This window comes from Sus scrofa, chromosome 15, assembly GCF_000003025.6.
Source record: "Sus scrofa isolate TJ Tabasco breed Duroc chromosome 15, Sscrofa11.1, whole genome shotgun sequence".
In the NCBI taxonomy this organism is placed as follows: Eukaryota; Metazoa; Chordata; class Mammalia; order Artiodactyla; family Suidae; genus Sus; species Sus scrofa.
Window position 1 is genome coordinate 133,323,203 of NC_010457.5, and position 17,865 is coordinate 133,341,067.

The 17,865-nt window shown below is 62.5% G+C and overlaps 2 protein-coding genes across 3 annotated transcripts in view; one reads left to right on the forward strand and one right to left on the reverse strand.

Moving 5' to 3' along the window:
• C15H2orf82 (chromosome 15 open reading frame, human C2orf82) lies at positions 360 to 7,051 on the forward strand. The gene is made up of 3 exons (NM_001185185.1): positions 360 to 510; positions 6,554 to 6,736; positions 6,873 to 7,051. Exons 1-3 carry the CDS (start codon positions 438 to 440, stop codon positions 6,980 to 6,982), a joined length of 366 nt encoding a protein of 121 aa, NP_001172114.1. The 5' UTR covers positions 360 to 437; the 3' UTR covers positions 6,983 to 7,051.
• Positions 9,513 to 17,865, reverse strand: part of NGEF (neuronal guanine nucleotide exchange factor) — a 127,447-nt gene continuing 119,094 nt past the window's right edge. For both annotated transcript variants that reach the window (XM_021074904.1, XM_021074905.1), the window contains 6 exons: positions 15,152 to 15,241; positions 13,999 to 14,162; positions 13,457 to 13,612; positions 12,613 to 12,692; positions 11,725 to 11,829; positions 9,513 to 10,451 (listed from right to left, as the gene is read on the reverse strand). In XM_021074904.1, coding sequence (XP_020930563.1) covers positions 10,261 to 10,451; positions 11,725 to 11,829; positions 12,613 to 12,692; positions 13,457 to 13,612; positions 13,999 to 14,162; positions 15,152 to 15,241 — 786 coding nt within the window. In that variant the 3' untranslated portion in view covers positions 9,513 to 10,260. The remainder of the gene's footprint in view (positions 10,452 to 11,724; positions 11,830 to 12,612; positions 12,693 to 13,456; positions 13,613 to 13,998; positions 14,163 to 15,151; positions 15,242 to 17,865) is intronic.

The window sequence follows — 17,865 nt, forward strand, 5'->3', positions numbered from 1 at the left end:
TGACTCCCTGAAACAGCAGGCCAGGGCCGTCTGCCCTCATCCAGCCTCCCCGGTGAGTCTTTTACCCATGGAGGTTTGAGACTCTCTCACTTCCAGTGGCCCAGGAGTGTGAGAGAGTGTGTGTGTGTGTGTGTGTGTGTGTGTGTGTGTGAGACAGAGAGGGAGGGAGGAGAGAGGGAGAGAGGGATTTCCTCTCTCTCCCTCTCTGAGGGTGTGGCTGCTCCAGTTTGGGGAAGCAGTCAGTTCTGTACGCTTTGCTGTGTGTGTGTGTGTGTGTCGTGTGTGGGGGGCGGGCACGGTGTCCCTCCCAGGAGGACAGAGTTGGCATTGATGAAAACCCTTCCGGGCCGTTTGATGCCTCCTTCCCTCTGCCCTGAAGTCGGCCAGCACAGTCCTCGTGCAGCCCGCTCGCTGGCCGCGCTCACTCACAGGCCAGGATGGCGTTTCGTCTGGCCCTGCGCGTGGCGCTGCTGCTCCTCTCCGGGGTCCTGGCCCCCGCGGTGCTCACAGGTAAGGGTGCTCCCTGCGCTCTGCCACCACCAGCCCCCCGAGGCCAAGAACCACCTGAGGCCAGAATCTCTAAGGCCCACGGGACAGGAGCCTTCGTGGGAGGTGGGGTGGCCGTTTGGGGGGATTCTGTGCGGGGCTCTCCTGCGACAGCCGGGTGGCAGCTGCATCACGGACCTCAGAGAATCGTTAGCCCCAGAGACAGTGACCTCTGGAGTAGCACTTGGGGAGCCAGTGACCTGGGGAGCAGGGCCAGGGACATTAGCTGCCCAGGGGAGGTGGGATTCCCCTAGCACCCTAAAATCTGAGTCAGAAGGGGGCACCAGGCAGGCAGCCGAGGGGCAGAGTCCCCGGGCCCCCGGACGTAGGACACAAAGCCCCGCCATTCACTTTGCAAGCCCTGCAGGCCCTTCCCTGCTGCTGCTCTGAAATGTCCTTTGAGACTGAAGACCCAGGTACTGAAGACCCAATTCCAGAGGGAGCACAGGCCGGAGACCCCTCTGTAAAGCCATGGGGATACTGGACACAGGCTCTGCACCGAGGCTGGAATGGGTGGGGTCTGGGGTCTGGCACGGAGAATGGTCCCACCGGGCTGTGGGCAGCAACTCCTGGGGCCTCAGTCACAGGCGTGGACACAGCTCTGGACCCTGGGAGGGGCCGGTGCAGGTGGGCTGTGACGCCTGAGAGAGAAAAGACAGCTGGGCCTCGGGTGGTCTTTCTTCTGGAAAAAACCAGTGTCAGTTGACCCTGAGGTGGGCCCTGTGGGGAGTCCTGGGGCGGGAGGCGTGTGTAGGTGGGGAACCTCAGAGACCCTCCCTGCAGCGTGGGTTTTGGGGGGCCGTCCGTGGCTCTGAGGGGGCGGCCACGATACCACAGTGTGGGTGTGGGGCTGGGGAGAGCTGCTGGGCGTGTGACGCTGGTGGGATTCCCACGGCCACACACCCGGGCACAGACACGGGAGAAACGGGGGTGGCGAGGAGCCCGGATGCTCCAGGAAGAAGCTTGCAGCCCCGCTTTGTCCCTGGCTCGGCCCTCCAGCCGCCTCTCAGCCTCTCTGTGCCTCGCCTCTCCTATATGATGGCGACAACCACGGTGCCTCTGCCTCCCTCACAGGGGACCGAAGGTCTGCCAAGTTCACACACGCGAGCCTGCAGGATGCGCCGGGCACTTGGCAGCCCTCGGGCCACGTTCGGAGAATGGGTGCCAGCACCCCCAGCCCCTCTGCTGGGTGCAGGGGAGCTTCAGGACAGAACTCACAGGGCTAGGAAAGCACCCAGCCTCCCTTTTGGTGGGAGAGGTGCCAGCTGGGTGAGCCAGGCGGCTGGTGTGGTTGGTACCCAGGGACCTGGGGAAATGACCTAAAGTAGGGTGGCATCTTCCATGGTCCCCTGCTCTCCACCCACCCCAGTGAAAGTCTTCTCCTGCCTGGTGGGCAAAGAGCACCCGTCTGCCCAGGGTCTAGGGCTGTGGGCAGCTCTTGTCCAGCTTCTTGGTCCTCCGGCAGCCAGCTCTCCAGCCTAGGCTGCTGGCCAGCGGCACCCACAGCCCAGGTGGGTGGGCTTCATCTGCCGCCACAGGAATGCTCGGGGACAGCCTCGTGCTTGGCGTCCCCAGGACCTCACCTGGCCTCACCTCTCTGCTTCCCTCATGTGTCCTCGGGGCCCTAGCTGGCTGTCACCCTTCCTTCTGGGAAGGAGGGTGTTTGGGAGGCTCCTGGCTGCCCTGGCCCATGTCTGATGCTCAGAGCAGGTGGGTACCAGCCCGGCAGGCCCCCTGCCTGCTGCTCCGTGGGCTGGGGTCCTGGGCAGGCGGGCAGGGAGGGAGTGGCGCTGTGGCTGAGGGCCAGGCCCGGCCTGCTGCCCTCCCTGCTGGTCACCCGTGGCCGCAGCCACTGGGGTGGGGGGAGCAGACCAGGTTGCACGGGCGGGAGGCCAGAGCAGGGATGAAAAGGCCCTTCATGGCTGCACAAAGGCTGTCTGTGAGCTCAGGCGCCTGGCCTCGGGGCCAGTGGTCAGAATGAGCGTTAAACAAACTTATTTACCGAAAGGCAGGGGGTGGGGGGGTGGGGGGAGAGCCCACGGCTCCCAGGCCCGCGGCGGGGTCACGAGACCCCCGCTTGTCCAGGTTTCCTGGGGCAGAGCACAGAGTTGCAGGATGCCGCTCACGCTGGGTCCTCGGTCCTGCCCCTCTGTGTCCTCACTTAGCATGGCTGCTGGCCTTCCAGGCCTGCCCAGGGCTGCCAGCCTCCACACCTTGGCTCACGCCAGCCCCTCTGCCTGGCATCTCTCCCCACCCCCCAGATGGGCAAATCCCTGACAACGGCTCCTGTTCAGGGCCCCCAGGAGGCTGGATTTGGGGAATAGATATGTCTGCCCCTCTTACTGGAGCAAATTAATAGAGGCATGGAGATGAGGATACGAAAGCGCATGCCCCCCGCCCGGGCAGCTGCACTTCCTTTGCTGGAGGCTGTGGTTCTGGGGCACCTGCCTGGGCTCGCAGGGAGATGGCTGGCCCCTGGGGCCCTGGCTGCTTGGGTGCAGATGGGTCCTTGACTCCTGGATTGGGCTTTGGGGCTCTCCTGGGATGGTCAGTGGCAGCAGGCGCACAGCCCACAGAGCGGCCTGGTTTGTGTCTGGCCACACTGTCCAGGCCAGAAAGGCCCCAGGCCAGAGGCAGTGGCCGATGGCGGCCTTGACAGCAGAGCCACCAGCTTGTGAGGGTGGCACGAGGCGCGTCCGAGCCTCGTTTTACGGGTTAGGAAGTAGAGTTGGGGGGGTGAAATCAGTGTTGCGGGGCCCCAGGGTGAGGCTGAGATGGAGCCAGCGCCCCCGCCCCGATTTGGGAGCCTCTGAGTTCAGGCCCTTAAGCTTCAGAGACTGGCTGGGTCTCAGAAGCAGGGCAGGAGCGGGTGTGCACAGCAGGGGCGAGGCGGCCTGGGCTGCCTGCAGGGAGGGTCCAGGCTCCCGTGGGGAGCAGCAGAGTGAGGCTGGGTCACGGGGGGCAGCCAGGGAGAGGGCCTGGATGGGCCTCCCAAGTGCCCTGCTCAGAGGGCCTGCTCTCCCCCAGAGGTGGCTCCTAGGCTCTGGCAAAGGGCAGAGGGTGACCGCTCCCGCCTGGGAGTGAGTCCCTGCCTGACAGGGGCTGGGGGCTGGTCACTCTTCTTCCTGAGCTTGAGGCTGACTCCCCTGCCACCCAGGCTGGCTGACCCTGGTACCCAGTAGCTCTCCCTGGTGGCCTCCCTGACCAGATGTCTGGCAGCTGGAGGGGAACTTTGGCTGGTGGTGAGGGGACAGGGAGGTGCCTGCCTGCCACTCTGCCTTGGGTGTATGGTGACAAGTGGGAGCCAGGGGGTTGGCACTTTGTCTGGGAGACGGGCAGATGGCAGGCCCTAGACCTCGGGGCTGCCAAGCGCTGGGCAGACCCAGGCCTTTCTATGCCCAGCCCCCAGATCCTGAGACAAGCATGTCCAGGGCCTGGAGTTTTCCACGGCAGCTGCAAAGCCTCAGACCCCAGCCCGCCCTGGTGGCGACCGGGGGGCACGGAGGTCCCTTCCCCCTTCCTCACGGGGATGTCTTTGAAGCTGGCACTGGACCAGGGCGGCCTCCAGATGCCAGCACTGCAGTGGAGCCTGGGCCCTGGGGTGCGGGTGCAGGGGCCTTCTGCCCCGCGAATGTGACAGTGTCCCTGCCTGCAAGCTGAGTCCCGGACTGGATCCATCCCAGGCCTGGGAGGGACTGCCAAGGGCAGGGTCTGGGGAGGTGCAGACCTTGTAAAATTTTATCATGAAAACATCTTAAGTTTAAGAAAGGTGACAGTAATAATCCAGTGACCTCTGGCAGACTCTTCGCTTGCATTCGCCAACATTTTGTCACCGTTGCTCTTCTGGCTTCCTGTCCCCAGCCACTCACTTATCTGACCACTGAACTACCGGACAGTAGGTGGCAGATATCTTGCCCCTTGGCCCATAAAGGCCTCCTAAGAACCAGGATGTCCTCTTACCTAAGCAGAGTCAATTACCCAGATCAGGCAAATGATCTAAACCACAGCCTTATTTACAGTTCACTGATGGATCCCATCACGTTCCATCCAGAAAGCTTGTTGCTTCTGTTGTCACAACGCCTTAGTTTCTCATCTGGAACAGTTCCTCAGCCTTTGTCCCTCATGATCTTGACACTTTGGAAAGTCTAGTTATTTTAAGACTGTCTTGGGAGTTCCTGTTGCGGCTCAGCAGTAACGAACCCAACTAGTACCCATGAGGACGCGGGTTCAATCCCTGGCCTCGCTCAGTGGGTTATGGGTCTGGCGCTGCCATAAGCTGTGGCGTAGGTGGCAGAGATGGCTCGGATCTGGCTGTGGCTGTGGCGTAGGCCAGCAGCTGCAGTTCGGATTCAACCCGTAGCTTGAGAACTTCCCTATGCCACACAGGCGGCCCTTAAGAAAAAACAAAAAAGACCGTCCTGGAAGTGGGGTTTGCCTGTTTACTTATGTTGTGCCCCAGATGGACACTGTTGGCAGAAGCCCCTCAAGTACCTCTGTGACTCCCCAGAGCACCCCCCTCTCCAGGAGCTGGTGAGCCTGGAAGCAGGGGGGTGGGCGTGGCTTTTAGTGCCCGGGGAAGCTCTCAGGGGTGGAGCTGGGGAGGGTGAAAGCTGCACCAAGGACCTGCCAGTGGGCCGGCCAGGGCGGTACCAACTGAATCACAGCTTCCCTGGAAGTTTCTTGGGAAGCACAACCTGGTGCTGTGCTGTCCAGGAGCTTCAACCCCCAGCAGCACTTAAATGCCAGGACTCGCCTAAGCTTAACCGTGGCCTTGGTCTTCCCAGAAGCAGGGATACAATAGCCCCCAGCCACAGGGCAGCTGGCATCACCAGACGGTGTGTTGGGAAGCCCACTAAGCCGGCTCCAGGGACAGCCTGGGGGCTGAGCATCCTCAGATCACCAAAGAGACCAGGCCTAGGAGGGCCCTGACCCCATTCAGGGCTGGGGTGGGGAGGCCTGGAGCCTGCTCGCTATCCTAGTCGTGAAGGAGACTAGGTGTCTGGGACTTCCTGTCTGGGAAGGCTGATGGGCCCAGGGCCAAGATCCTTGAAGGGGGGAGCAAAGCTGGTGAGGGCTGGCTGGGGTCAAGGCCGGGGGATGGGGCTGGGATTAACATACAGGCCTCAGCCTGTCCCTCTTGTCCTCTGGGGCCCCTGGGTACCCTAAATCTTGCCAACCCCAACCCACGAGCAGAGAAAGGCGCCTGCAGAAAAGGCTGCCCGGAGCCTGATGTGCTGATGGAGCCCCAGCTTGGGAGGGGGGGAAGGGGGCGGGGTTATCTGTTCCTGGGGCTTCCCTATCACCGACACACACCCGTGGCCCTGTCCTGTCTGGTGGCAGCGGTGTGTGGCACAGAGGCGCCTTGCATTTTGAGCCTCAGGCACTGGGGGGCGGGCTGCTCCCCTCTGCCCAGGTTGGGGCCAAGGAGAAGCAGGCTTGCTGCCCCTGGGGTGTGGGGTGGGCTTCCCCTCTCCACGTCCTGCAGCAGCGGCCCCTCGTGGGCTCGGGGTGGGCAGGAGCCCTGGATCCCGGAGAGAGCGCTGCCTCACCTTCCTGGCACCTTCTCCACGGTGAAGGCTGACCTGCGGCTGCCCGGTGTGTGGGGAGGATCCCTGAGACGTGTCCCTCCCCCAGGCCTACAGAGCCCAGGAGTTTGGGGGCAGGGGGCAGCCTCTGCTGCTCTGTTCCCCCTCCCCCTGCCCTGAAGTTCTGCCACCAGCGCAAAGTTCGCGCAGCTTTTCACGAGAGGGCCTGTGGATCCCTTAGCACCCCATCAATCTGTCCTCTCAGACGCAGAGGGGAGGCGGTGCGGGGGTCCGCCTGGCCGCGGTAGGGGCTCTGGGGCCACACCCGGCCCCTCGGCCTCCGTTCCCCCCCCCGCCCCCCCGCGCGAAACCGGAGGGCAAGAACCGCCCTGAGCCCCGCACACAGCGCCCCTGCCGGGTCGGCTAACAGCGGGGGCGCCGTCCCTGCCTCCTGGGCCCCACACCTGTCCTTGGCCTTGCAGCCGAAGGCCCGCAGGAGCCCGAGCCCACCCTGTGGAACGAGCCTGCCGAACTGCCGTCGGGAGAAGGCCCGGCGGAGAGCACCAGCCCTGCGCGGGAGCCCGCGGCCACCGCTCCGCCGGCGCCCACCGCCGCGCCCAGCCCCGAGGACAGCACGGCGCGGGAGCGTCTGGACCAGGGCGGCGGTACGGCCCCGGGGGCGCGGGGGTCCCGGGGGTGGGGGGGGTGGGGGGGGTGGGAGGCAGGAAGGGGTGGGGGGTGGGAGACAGGAAGGGGTGGGGGGCCGGGCTCGGGGCTGACGTGGCCCCCCGTCCTCCGCAGGCTCGCTGGGGCCCGGCGCCATCGCGGCCATCGTCATCGCCGCCCTGCTGGCCACCTGCGTGGTGCTGGCGCTCGTGGTCGTGGCGCTGAGAAAGTTTTCCGCCTCCTGAAGCGAATAAAGGGGCCGCGCCCCCGCCGCGGCGCGACTCGGCGGCACCCCCGGTGCGCGCCCCCGTGTCTCCCTGTGTCCGCGCGTGAGTGTGTGTGGGCGAGCGGGTTGGCGACGGGCACGTGCTCGGGGCTCGAGACGCGCGACGACGCGCACACGTGTGCGTGCACGGGTGCACGTGCGCCGGGGCCCTCACCGCAGGAGCGCGCGTGCCGTGAGCGTGCGCCGGGGGCGGAGGGGGTGCGGCGCGCCCCGGGCTTTTCGCCAGGTTTCCGGGGGTCCCCTCGCCGCAGCCCCCAGCTCGTCCCCGGAACTGCCCTCTCCCCGCCCCCTCCTCTCGGACCAGAGGGAGGCCCCGAGGGCAGGAAAGGCACAGGGCAGGAAAGGCACAGGCCAGCCCCCGGCTTGCAGCCCAGCATCTGGCGGTGGCGGGGTCCCAGCATCTGGCGGTGGCGGGGTCCGTGGGACTAGCGATCATCTGGGCTCCCAGCGGAGGCCAGGTGGTGATTCTGGGGGTCGGGAGCGTCTTCCGACTCCGGCAGCCGGGCGCTCTCTGCGGGCTCAGAGTCCCAGACCCACACCCTCAGGACCCCTGGGGAGCCCTCTACCGCAGGCAAGTGCTGTGGGCCCCTGTCCCTGCTTCCAGCCCTCAGCCCCAGACCACCTACCTCCCGCCCCAGGCTCGGATCGCCCCCAAGTGAAACGGGCTTCTCCGAGCCGCTGGCAAAGCGCGCAGCCCCACGCAGGACGCAGGATGGCTGTTGGTTTAGAGAAAGAAAACAGGCTTTTCAAGCTCCACTCTCCCCATGTCAACCCTGAGGGAGGAGGAACCGCCCAGCAGCGCACCCCAGCTTGGCCCTGGCATGTCCTTGGCCATGCCCTCTGTTTTCCATACTTCCCAGGAAGCCTAACTTTTATAATTTAGCGCGAGAGATTTTATTTTATTTTTGTCTTTTTTAGGGCTGCAACCGCGGCATATGGAGATTCCCAGGCTAGGGGTCTAATCGGAGCTGTGGCCGCCGGCCTACACCACAGCCACAGCAACACCAGATCTGAGCTTTCTCTGCAAACTACACCACAGCCACAGCAACACCAGATCTGCTCTGAGTCTGCAACCTACACCACAGCTCACGGCAACACCGGATCCTTAACCCACTGAGCGAGGCCAGGGATCGAACCCACAACTGCATGGTTCCTAGTTGGACACATTAACCACTGCGCCAGGACGGAAATTCCCAGCGCGGGAGGTTTTAAATAGTGGCTTACCTGCTCTGGGTGCAGCAGGAGAGAAGCCAGAACTGCATCCTGTCCCCACCCCCACAAGGGCCACTGGAGTGGGGACCCTGAGGCCTAGAGGGGACAAACTCAGTGATGGTTTAGCACCCAGGTCACAGGAGGTTCCTTTTGAGTGAGTGTTGGTGGTGGGGCCGGTCCCCTTCTCCTCTCACATTATTTCTGGCAACTATTTTGGCCTCCTGGGTTTCCCTGAGCCCCTGACTGCACCTGTTCTAGCTGAGCCCAGTTTTCCAGATGAGCACGCCCCAAAACACGTCATGGCTTAAAAGTTTCTGCTCACAAAAAACTTATACACGGACTGGTTTTCATGAAAGTGCTTACGTTTGTTCACCTAAACTCCAGCAGCCAAAGCCCTCCTTGACCCAGTCCATGTGCTGTTTCTCAGCTCCAAAAGGAAAAGCTGGGTAAGGGCCAGGACCAGCGACATCCCCCCTCCCCCACACCCTGCCTCCACCTCCCCACATCTGGGCAAGAGCAGCGTGGGGCTCAGAAATGCCCTCTCAGGTGCAGGTACTCCCCCTGGGGCTGCAGCAAGAAACTTCAAGGGGCCCCAAGAAAATCAGTCCCCCACCGGGACCAGGAGGTCCTTCCCCAGTCGGTCCAGCGTGCTGCATGTGTATGCATCTTGCACGGATTCAGCCAGTTCTCAGAGGGCCTGAGGCCTCGAGAACACCAAGGGCTGTGCTGTGGCTCGTGGGAAGATGCTATAGTGTCCCACTTGGTCTAAATTTTGGGTATCTGATCAAAGCGTGTCTGCGCAGGCAGGGTGGATCCAGGGCCCTCCGTATTCCGGGGCTGAACCGGGGTGGGGCGGCTCTGAGGGCCAGCGGCTGCCTCTCCATAACTGGCTACTGCCTCTGAGGGCAGGAACAAGTGCCCCAGGCCAGGGACTGGCCAGGGAGGGAGCCACCATCCCATGCCTGGTGTTCAGATCCCCTGTAAGACCACCACTCACTGACACCCCTGTGCCACTACGGCCTTCCAAACCCGCCTTCTCACTTCCACGGCAGAAACGTGACCCCCATCCGCTCAAACAGCTGCTTCTATCGGGGGTCCTTCTACAAGCAGAGGTTCAAATCCACTTCCACCCTGAGGCCCCGGCCCTGGCTGTGTCCTCCTCCAGGAGAAGCCCCCCTAACCCTCTCCCCGGACACACTCTTGCACGTCGCCCTGCCCAGACTGAAAGGCCGCGCTCCTGGGTGCACCCGGGAAATAAAGAGTAGAACTTCCTCGCCTTGATTTTATACATGATGCTTCTTTTAATGCAGCCAAAAATGGTATTTGCTTTTCTCAGAACCATAACCCATATGGGATGCAGTGACCAAGTCATTCCTTTATGATACCCGGGCTCCCGAAGGGGCCAGAAGATGTAAGTTACGTCCAGCCCGTCGGGGAGCCCAAGGCGGCATGGCCCTCAGCCAGGCTCTGGGAGGCCTGCCATGAGGCAGGACCTGGCCGTGCAGCCAGAGGCTGGCGGGGGCTGGGGCGGGGGCGGACGGAGGCCGCTGGTCTCTCCGTCCTTGGACTCGGAGACCAAGGGCCGCTCGTCAAGCTCATCAGGCAAGGGTGGCCCGTCCGTGCGTCCGGCCGGTTCGAAAGAATGGCTTCCAGCGCAGAGGACACGTGCAGGGGGTCGTGACGACCAGCCTTCGCACCTGCCCTCGGCCAGGGACACCCTGGGTCTGGGGCCTCTTTCGGTGCCTGAGAAAGGCCCTGGGGGGTGCCAGCCCTCTGCCTACCGCCTCGGAGAGACAGGAGGAGGGGGTGCAATACTGCTGAAGATACGCGTTCTCATGTACAAACGCAGCAGAGGAAGAGACGCGGGCGCCCGCCTCCAGTTTGTGAGCAAGGGGCCAAGACACAAGCACGCACCACGTGGTGGCAGGAGGGGCGGGCGACCCCGGCCTTCCCCCAGGGCCCCCCCACCGCCTGCTGGGGTTTGCCTGCCAGGCCCTGCCCCTGCCCACCCGCAGGGGCCAGGGGTCATTGCCGATTTCGGCTGCCCAGCTTCCTGCGGTCCTTGTTCTGGCTGCGCTGGGGGTCATCCATCTTGTGGACACGGAAACATTCCTTGAGGTTCTGGGACCGAATCTTGGGGTTCAGGATCTCCTCAGCCATGTTGCTGGGGAACCAGCCTCTCTCCTGGTCGTGCAGACGCTCGCCAAAGATCCACCCTGCGTAGGGAGGGGACAGGGAGGGTCAGAAGCTCTCCGAGGGGTGCGGGCCAGGCCTGTCCCTGGGCTGTGCGGGGAGCCCAGCGGCCTTTCCCGAGGTTCTCTGTGCAGCAAGGCCCCTGCAGGAAATGCTCTAACGGGGTCTGTCTGCCATAAGCTGGGGCGGTGCTGTGTGCACAGAACCAGCTGCATTCTGTGCCATCACGTGTCCCAAATGCATGGACCTTCGCACCCACTTCCAAACCCTCACAATCCTAGGCTGCCCCGTGTGAGGCCAGGCCACCCCCCCAAAGCAAGAGGCAGCTGAGGGACTGGTGGGGTGGTAGCCGACCCCTTGGTTATCTAGCTGGGAACCTGGGCAGCTCCTTCCTGAGCCTCAGCCCCCTGAGAACTGGGTGGTCAGCCAAGGGTGGTCGTCATGAGCTGGCCAGGTGCCCTGGCTCTCTAGACCTCGCCCCCACCCCCATGTCACGGTGTCTCTGCGTGGGTCCTGGGGCAGGGCTAAGACCTGGGGTTTGAGGGCCAGGGGCGTGCCTTCTGCAGGCCACGTGGGAGGGGGGTGGTCAGCCTGTTTATATTCTGTGGGGTAGGACGGCTCTTCCCGTGCAGGGTGAGCCCCTAGGACTGGGCAATGGTGGACATGGCCTTCCCTTCAGGTCACCAACCTGACCAGCCAGGACCCTGAAACAGAGGAGCACCTGGCGGGAGGGGAGATGCTTTGTGTCCTCTTGGGGATTTAGATTAGGGATCATTGACGGAGAAATCAGGGATGAGTTTTTCAGGGGAGGGGAGCGAGACTCCGGCACTGGCCCACGGCAGGAGTGGGCAGGAGCCCCGGGGGGTGGCTTCTCGGCCCACGTGGAGCTCCAAGCCTGGTGCTCAGAGGCTCACCTGGAAGCTTGTGGCAAATACACGTCAGGGGGTTCCTGGCCATCGCCCTTCCCACCGTGATGGGGTGGGCTGATGCCAGCGCCGGATGAGGGGGAGGGACCTGGAGCGAGGCGCTCGGCTGGGCCTGAGGCTTAGTGGGGAAGGCAGACCTCGCAGCTCTGGGGAAGGAGCGCAGAGGCGCTGGGAGAAATACCTTCTCCCTTCGAAGAAAGGCCAGAGGAAGCCAGGACGGGCAGATGGTCTAAGGGAGCAGAGACAGCAGGGCCTCGGGCTCTGCTTGCCCATCAGCCAGCTCTGATGTCTGCTTCTCCGCGTGGGGCAGAGCCTGGGAGGTGGGGGCGGGGAGCCACAAGTGGCAGAGGCACCAGCCCCGGGGCCTCACCATCCTCCGTCTTGTCCAGAATGTTCAGGATGTCGGCCAGCTCCAGGGTCAGCTCGTCTGGCTGCTGGGCCACATACGGGTGCACGCACTGGACCTGGGGGCAGTCTGGGGGAGCAGAGAGGGAGGTGGCACGTCCTTGTCACCATGCCGCCCGCCCTGTTGGTACACAGGCAAAACCTGGATCCCCCGCCCCACCCCCCGCAGTTTGCAGGGACGCGCTGCCTAAGAGACAACACAACCCCCCCACCAGCAACTGAAAAGGGGCTCACGGGAGGGAGGGAGAGTGGGTGTGGACCCAAAGAAAATGTGGTTAAAACTGCCAGGGGTTCTGAACAAACAAGCGGATACAGGGGTGGACAGGCTGTGAGGGGCTCTTGCTGAGATGTCAGAAGGAGCTTCTTGACCTTGGGCTGGGCCCCGGGAGTAGTTTTGGGGCCCCAGGGGCTGGGGCCTCTCACACAGGACTCAGTGAGCATGCTCAGGATGGCAGCTTCTCTACGAGGAGGCTGGACTTGTGCCCTTTTGTATTTTGTAAGGTTTTTGGACAGTTGGCCACTCCAGAAAACACTGGCGTTTGCCTTCTGGGCCCAAATCCCCTTTGGTTTCCTTGCAGCACCTGTCTCTCAAGACCCAGTGGCTTTCATTTCCTCATTAACCAGCAAATCGTTTGCAAAGCTCAGACATGTCATGTCCTCCATGGGGCACTAAGCTGGCACTGGGCGTGAAGGGCAGTTGAAGCAGGCTTCCCCGAGACCTCGCAGGCCTGGTAGAGGGAGAGCAGGGGCCCCAAGGCTGACGCAGCGGCCCTGGACCGGCAGAGCCTCCGCCAGGCCCCCCACCCCCACCTGCCATGGCCAGCAGGCGCCACGGTTCCAATGGGCCACGTACCCAGCAGCCGGGATGTGAAAGAGACAAACTTGGTTCTTCGGTTGGGGGCCAGTGAGGTCATCCAGCGCTTCATCTCGCTCCTGGGACAGGGAAGAGGACAAATGCCCCAACCGCAGGGCAGCGACCCCCACACCAGGGGAACTGTGGCTCCAGGCATCCAGCAGGGTGGCCGTCAGTCCCGAGCCTCACTCAGGGCCGCCCCGAGGGGCCAGGAAGCCAGCGGTGGGGTGTGGGTGGAGCCCTATAGAACCGCCCTCGTGGATCTTTAAAGTCAGTGGGTGAGGGTGAGCCCATGACACCCCAAAGTTACCCCAGAGGAGAGCCCTCGGCAATCAGCATGGGGCCGCAGTCATGGAATCAGGAGAGGCTTGCGCGGTCCCCACCCCAGGCAGTGGGAACAGCAGGCGAGAGCTGGGAGCTCCGGGGTGGGGGTCGGGCTCACAGAGCCCCTCGCCTGGTCCCTCTCAGAGCCCTGGGGCTGCAGGGAGGGTGGCCCAGCTGCTCAGAGGGGACAGGTGGGCCCGTGGCCACCGAGTGAAGGTGGGTCACTGGTTGGCCTGGTGCAAAGGCTCTACAACAGCTCATCGGAACCGAGGGGCCCACCCAGAGTCAGAGGCCCAGAGGAAACACGAACACACACACACACACACACACACACACACTCTCCTGGCCATGTGCTAACAGCCTGCACACGGACACTAACGCTGCACAGAAGCCCTCCCTGCACGGCCTGGGGAGGAAGGACTGGGTGGCCAGCGTGATGAGCCTGGAGCCTCCCGCCACCTGGGCAGGTGACTCAGAGGAGCTCAGGCGTCCCGGCAGGGCCGCTGCACCGGGCACTCACTGAGAGGTCGCCTTCAGCATGTAGGTGGCCTCCCGGTCATCCGCGTTCTCCAGCAGCCGCAGGATGAAGACGTTGGCCAGCGTCTGGCCCTGGTCCTCCAGCTCCTCCACCCGCAGCAGGCCCCGTGGGGCCGAGTCAAACACCTGGTACTTGTCTCTGGGGACCAAAGGTGGCAGGACGGGCACGTCAGTCCCCAGGAGGCTGGGACCCTCCGGAAACCCCTCACCCGCTGCCGCCCCTCCTCCCCTCCTGGCGGAAGGCCCCGCCCCCAGCCCCTCTCCCCCCAGGGACGCGGACGCGGGGCAGCACCCAGGACAGCGCAGCGGCCCCGCTGCTGAGCAGGCCCGGTGGGGCAGGCGTGGGCTGCTCCCCCTGCCTCCTTAGAGACTGGGGAGAAGCTAAAGCTCGGGGCGGGGGGGCGGGTGTTAAATAAACTTGGCCAAGGCCCAAGGCCTTTAAGCTCGACCCGGGGCCTGAGCTGCATTCTGCTACCGGGATCCCGCCGCCGAGGAGCTCCGCGAGCCCTCCTGCCTGCCGCTCACCCGGGAATCTGCCGGCAGATCACCAGCAGGTCGTTGAAGAGGAAGAGGTAAATTTCCCGGAAGAGTTTCTTGGTCCGCAGGGTCCGGGATGTCTTGGGGCCCGACATCTGCTGCAGCTCGCCCTGCTTCAGCAGCCAGCGCGAGTGGGAGATGATGGGCACCGACTGGGGGTGGGGTGGGGGAGGTGGCGTCAGACCGGCTGGGCCCCCGCGCCCCCTCCCCTGGGCCCGCGGTGCCCTGAGTGATAACCGAGAGTAACCGAGCGTGAGGGCCCACGGGCCCAGGACACGCGGGGCACTGGTGGGAGGAATGGAGGGTGCTGGGCAAAGGGGGGCAGGTCGTGTGTAGGTGTGTGTGCACACACACGCGTGCCTGTGTACACATGTGCCTGCGTGTATGTGCACACGCGTGCCTGTGTGTGCAGGCATGTATGTGCCGGCCGTCTATGTCTCTGTGTGTGCCTCTATATATGTGCTTGTGTCTAAGCATGTCCCTGTGTCCTGTGTGTGCCTGCACTCACACATGGGCCTCTCTGTGTGTTGTCGCCCCCCTACCAGGCTCGGCCTATGTGATGCGGAATCAGAGGAAGAGCCACGTTCACAGGGCGGAGGAGAGAACCTGATGCCCCAGCACTCAGGCTGCAGGCGGAGCCGTGCGGGGGACAGGGGGTCTGCATCCTTACCTGGGGCTCAGCTGCCAAGCCCAGCGTGACCTCAGGGCCCCCCTGTGAGCACCATGCGCTCGTGTGTCCGCATCACCAGAAACCCAAGCTGCGGAGCCACGAGGGTCACTAACCCCTGAAGCTTTGTGCAGAGTTGGCGCGACGGCCATCAGATGTTCCAATCGCCCAGATTTAAGAACGTCCCATGTCACGTTCTTCATGAGAGCTGACTGTACAAGGTCCCACAGGCAGTTATCGAGAGCAGGCAGCTCCCAGGTCCCCACCCCATCTTGCAGAAGACAGTCTAGGCTATCGTGACGGCCTGGCCACGGGGGGCAGGCGGGGACCTTTAGCTAGGGGGTCTGGGAAGGCCTCAGTGGAGGGGACACTGTGCTGAGCCCAAGGGTGACTGGCCACAGGGAGCCTGGCCAGTGCCAGATGCTCCAGGCCGGCGGGGCTGGGATGGGGACAGGTGAGTGGGCTCGGGCTCACCTTGATCTTAAACTCCATCTTCTTCTGAATGCTGATCATCTGCTCCGTGCGGCTCATTTTCCTGACGCCCTCGTTGCAGGCTTTTACCACCTGGGACAAGAAGGAGGACCCATCAGGCCACCCGCAGCCAGCCGTCTCCAGCCCCTCCCTGCAGCCCACTCGGGCCACAGCCAAGACTGGCTGGCCAGTCTCAGCTGGGCTGCAGCTCCTTTATCCAGCACCTTCTGGAATAAAGGCAAGAGGGAGAGCTTGTCAGGCGGTGAGTTACGGTTCTCTGCTGCAGGGGAGAAAGTTAGGGCCTGGTCTTTGCCGGGACCTAAATTCCCGAGAACACGGCAGGTGGGGCCGACCCCTCGCATCACCTAAGAGAAAATCTCAACAATGAGATGTCTCTTCTCATCCGTCAGACCGGGAAGTGGCTGAGGTCTGGGAATCGGGCCCTGTCACAGACTGTGGGGGGCACAGGATACTCAGGTACCACTTTCCTGGGAGGCTACTCAGGTACCAAGGAGCCAAATGAAACTGCATTTTCTGGCACGTCTGGGGACGTGTTGCGAAGAGACAGTATCTGCACAGGAGCGCCCAGCACAGGGCTGGCACGCAGCAGGCACTCAGCACTTAGGACGTGGGTCCGAGGATGCTCCCTGCGGTGTTCAAAGGAGGTGAACAGTCCTCAGTGTAGCTGTCCGCAGCTGGGACTGATTCATGCTCATAGATCCATGTAACCCTGGGAGTTCCCGTCGTGGCGCAGTGGTTAACGACTCCAACTAGGAACCCTGAGGTTGCGGGTTCGATCCCTGGCCTTGCTCAGTGGGTTAAGGATCTGGCGTTGCCATGAGCTGTGGTGTAGGTGGCAGACGTGGCTTGGATCCCGCGTTGCTGTGGCTCTGGTGTAGGCCAGTGGCTACGGCTCCGATTGGACCCCTAGCCTGGGAACCTCCATATGCCATGGGAGCAGCCCTAGAAAAGGCAAAAAGACAAAAAAAAAAAAAAATCCACATAAGCCTGTGCTCTGAAATCATGAAAAGTGCAATAATTTTACGTGCACTAAAGTGGAGAGCAGTCAGCTTATCACCGCAAGCCCTTTTTGCTAGGGATATAGTCATGCGTGCAGGTGTCTGTGTGTTAAGTGGGGGGTGGGGTAACTGGTCATCTTTATTTGCTTATGAACAGTCTGTGAATTTTTTTGTGTTTACCCACATTTTTATAAATTAGGGGAAAAGAATCCCACGTTTATTTTTCAGAAGTAAATCATGAGAAACAAGAGTATGCGGTTCAGATCCTGCATTGCTGTGGCTGTGGTGTAGGCCGGAGGCTACAGCTCCAATTTGACCCCTAGCCTGGGAAGCTCCATGTGCCGTGGCTGTGCCCCCCACCCCCCAAAAAAGGAGTTCCCGTCGTGGCTCAGCGAAAACGAATCCGACTAGGAACCATGAGGTTGCAGGTTTGATCCCTGGCCTCGCTCAGTGAGTAAAGGATCTGGCGTTGCCGTGAACTATAGCGTAGGTCACAGACGCGGCTTGGATCTGGTGTTGCTGTGGCTGTGGTGTAGGCCGGCGGCTACAGCTTCAATTTGACCCGTAGCCTGGGAACCTCCATGTGCTGAGGGTGCGGCCCTAAAAAGAAAAAAAAAAAAAAAAAAAAAAAAGAAACAAGAATATACTTTTCATTACAAGGAAATGAAAGGGAGAGAAAAGCACAAAATAACTTGAAAACAGAGAACACTTGGCGGGACCCCGAGGCCCCTTGGGGCCCAACATGGCCCGCTGCCCAGCGGCAGCTGCAGTGAGCTCCCATCCGACGAGGGGTGCGGGCTCCAGGGGTGAGCGGAGGGCCCCGGGAGATGCTCGAGGCTCCAGCCTTTCCTCAACGGCTGGGAGCCGAGTGCTCTTTTCTGGATTCAGAGGGTTTAATCACCAGGATTTTGGTGGCCAGCTGGCCTGAGTGAGCAACATGAGGAGAGGCCGGGGGGAAGCAACTGCATTAAATGAGGAAGTCCTGGTGGCTCGGCATGGCTTAGGACCACCGTCAGATGCCCACGGAGCCTAGTCCTGTTACTGCGCTGCTCCCGCTGGTGCAGTAAATGGACAGGACTTCCCAACACCAGGCTGGTGTCCATTACAGGGCCACCAGCACCACTTGGCTGCCGAGAGGGGGCTCACAGGAGTTCCTGTTGTAGCTCGGCGGGGTAAGAACCAACTATTCTCTATGAGGAGGCAGGTTTGAAACCTGGCTTTGATCCATAGATAAAGGATCCAGCACTGCCACAAGCTGCAGCGCAGGTCACAGATATGGCTTGGATCCTGCATTGCTGTGGTTGCAGCTCCCGTGTGACCCCTAGCCTGGGAGATTCCGTGTACTGCGGGTGAGGCCCTAAAAAGAAAAAGGAAAAAAAAAAAAGCAAAAAAGAGTGGGCTTGCAGCCCGGCGGATGCCCAGAGCCAAACGCAGGAGCCAGGCTTGAAGACAAACGCATGAGAACAGACACCAACACTGTCTCCCGCACAAGCCCGCTCTGCCGGCACTTCCAGGGCAACCCTGCTCTCCGCAAATCTGGCGCAGAGACGGCCTCTCCTCCTGGGCACGAAAGCCTAGGGCTTGGGGGGGGCCAGCGAGTCCTCTCACAGGCTCAGGAGACCCAGGGATAGGCGTGGAGCCAGGGGCACGGGGCAGAGCGCCCCACCAGGAGGCCAGAACGAGCATGTCGCCGGAAGG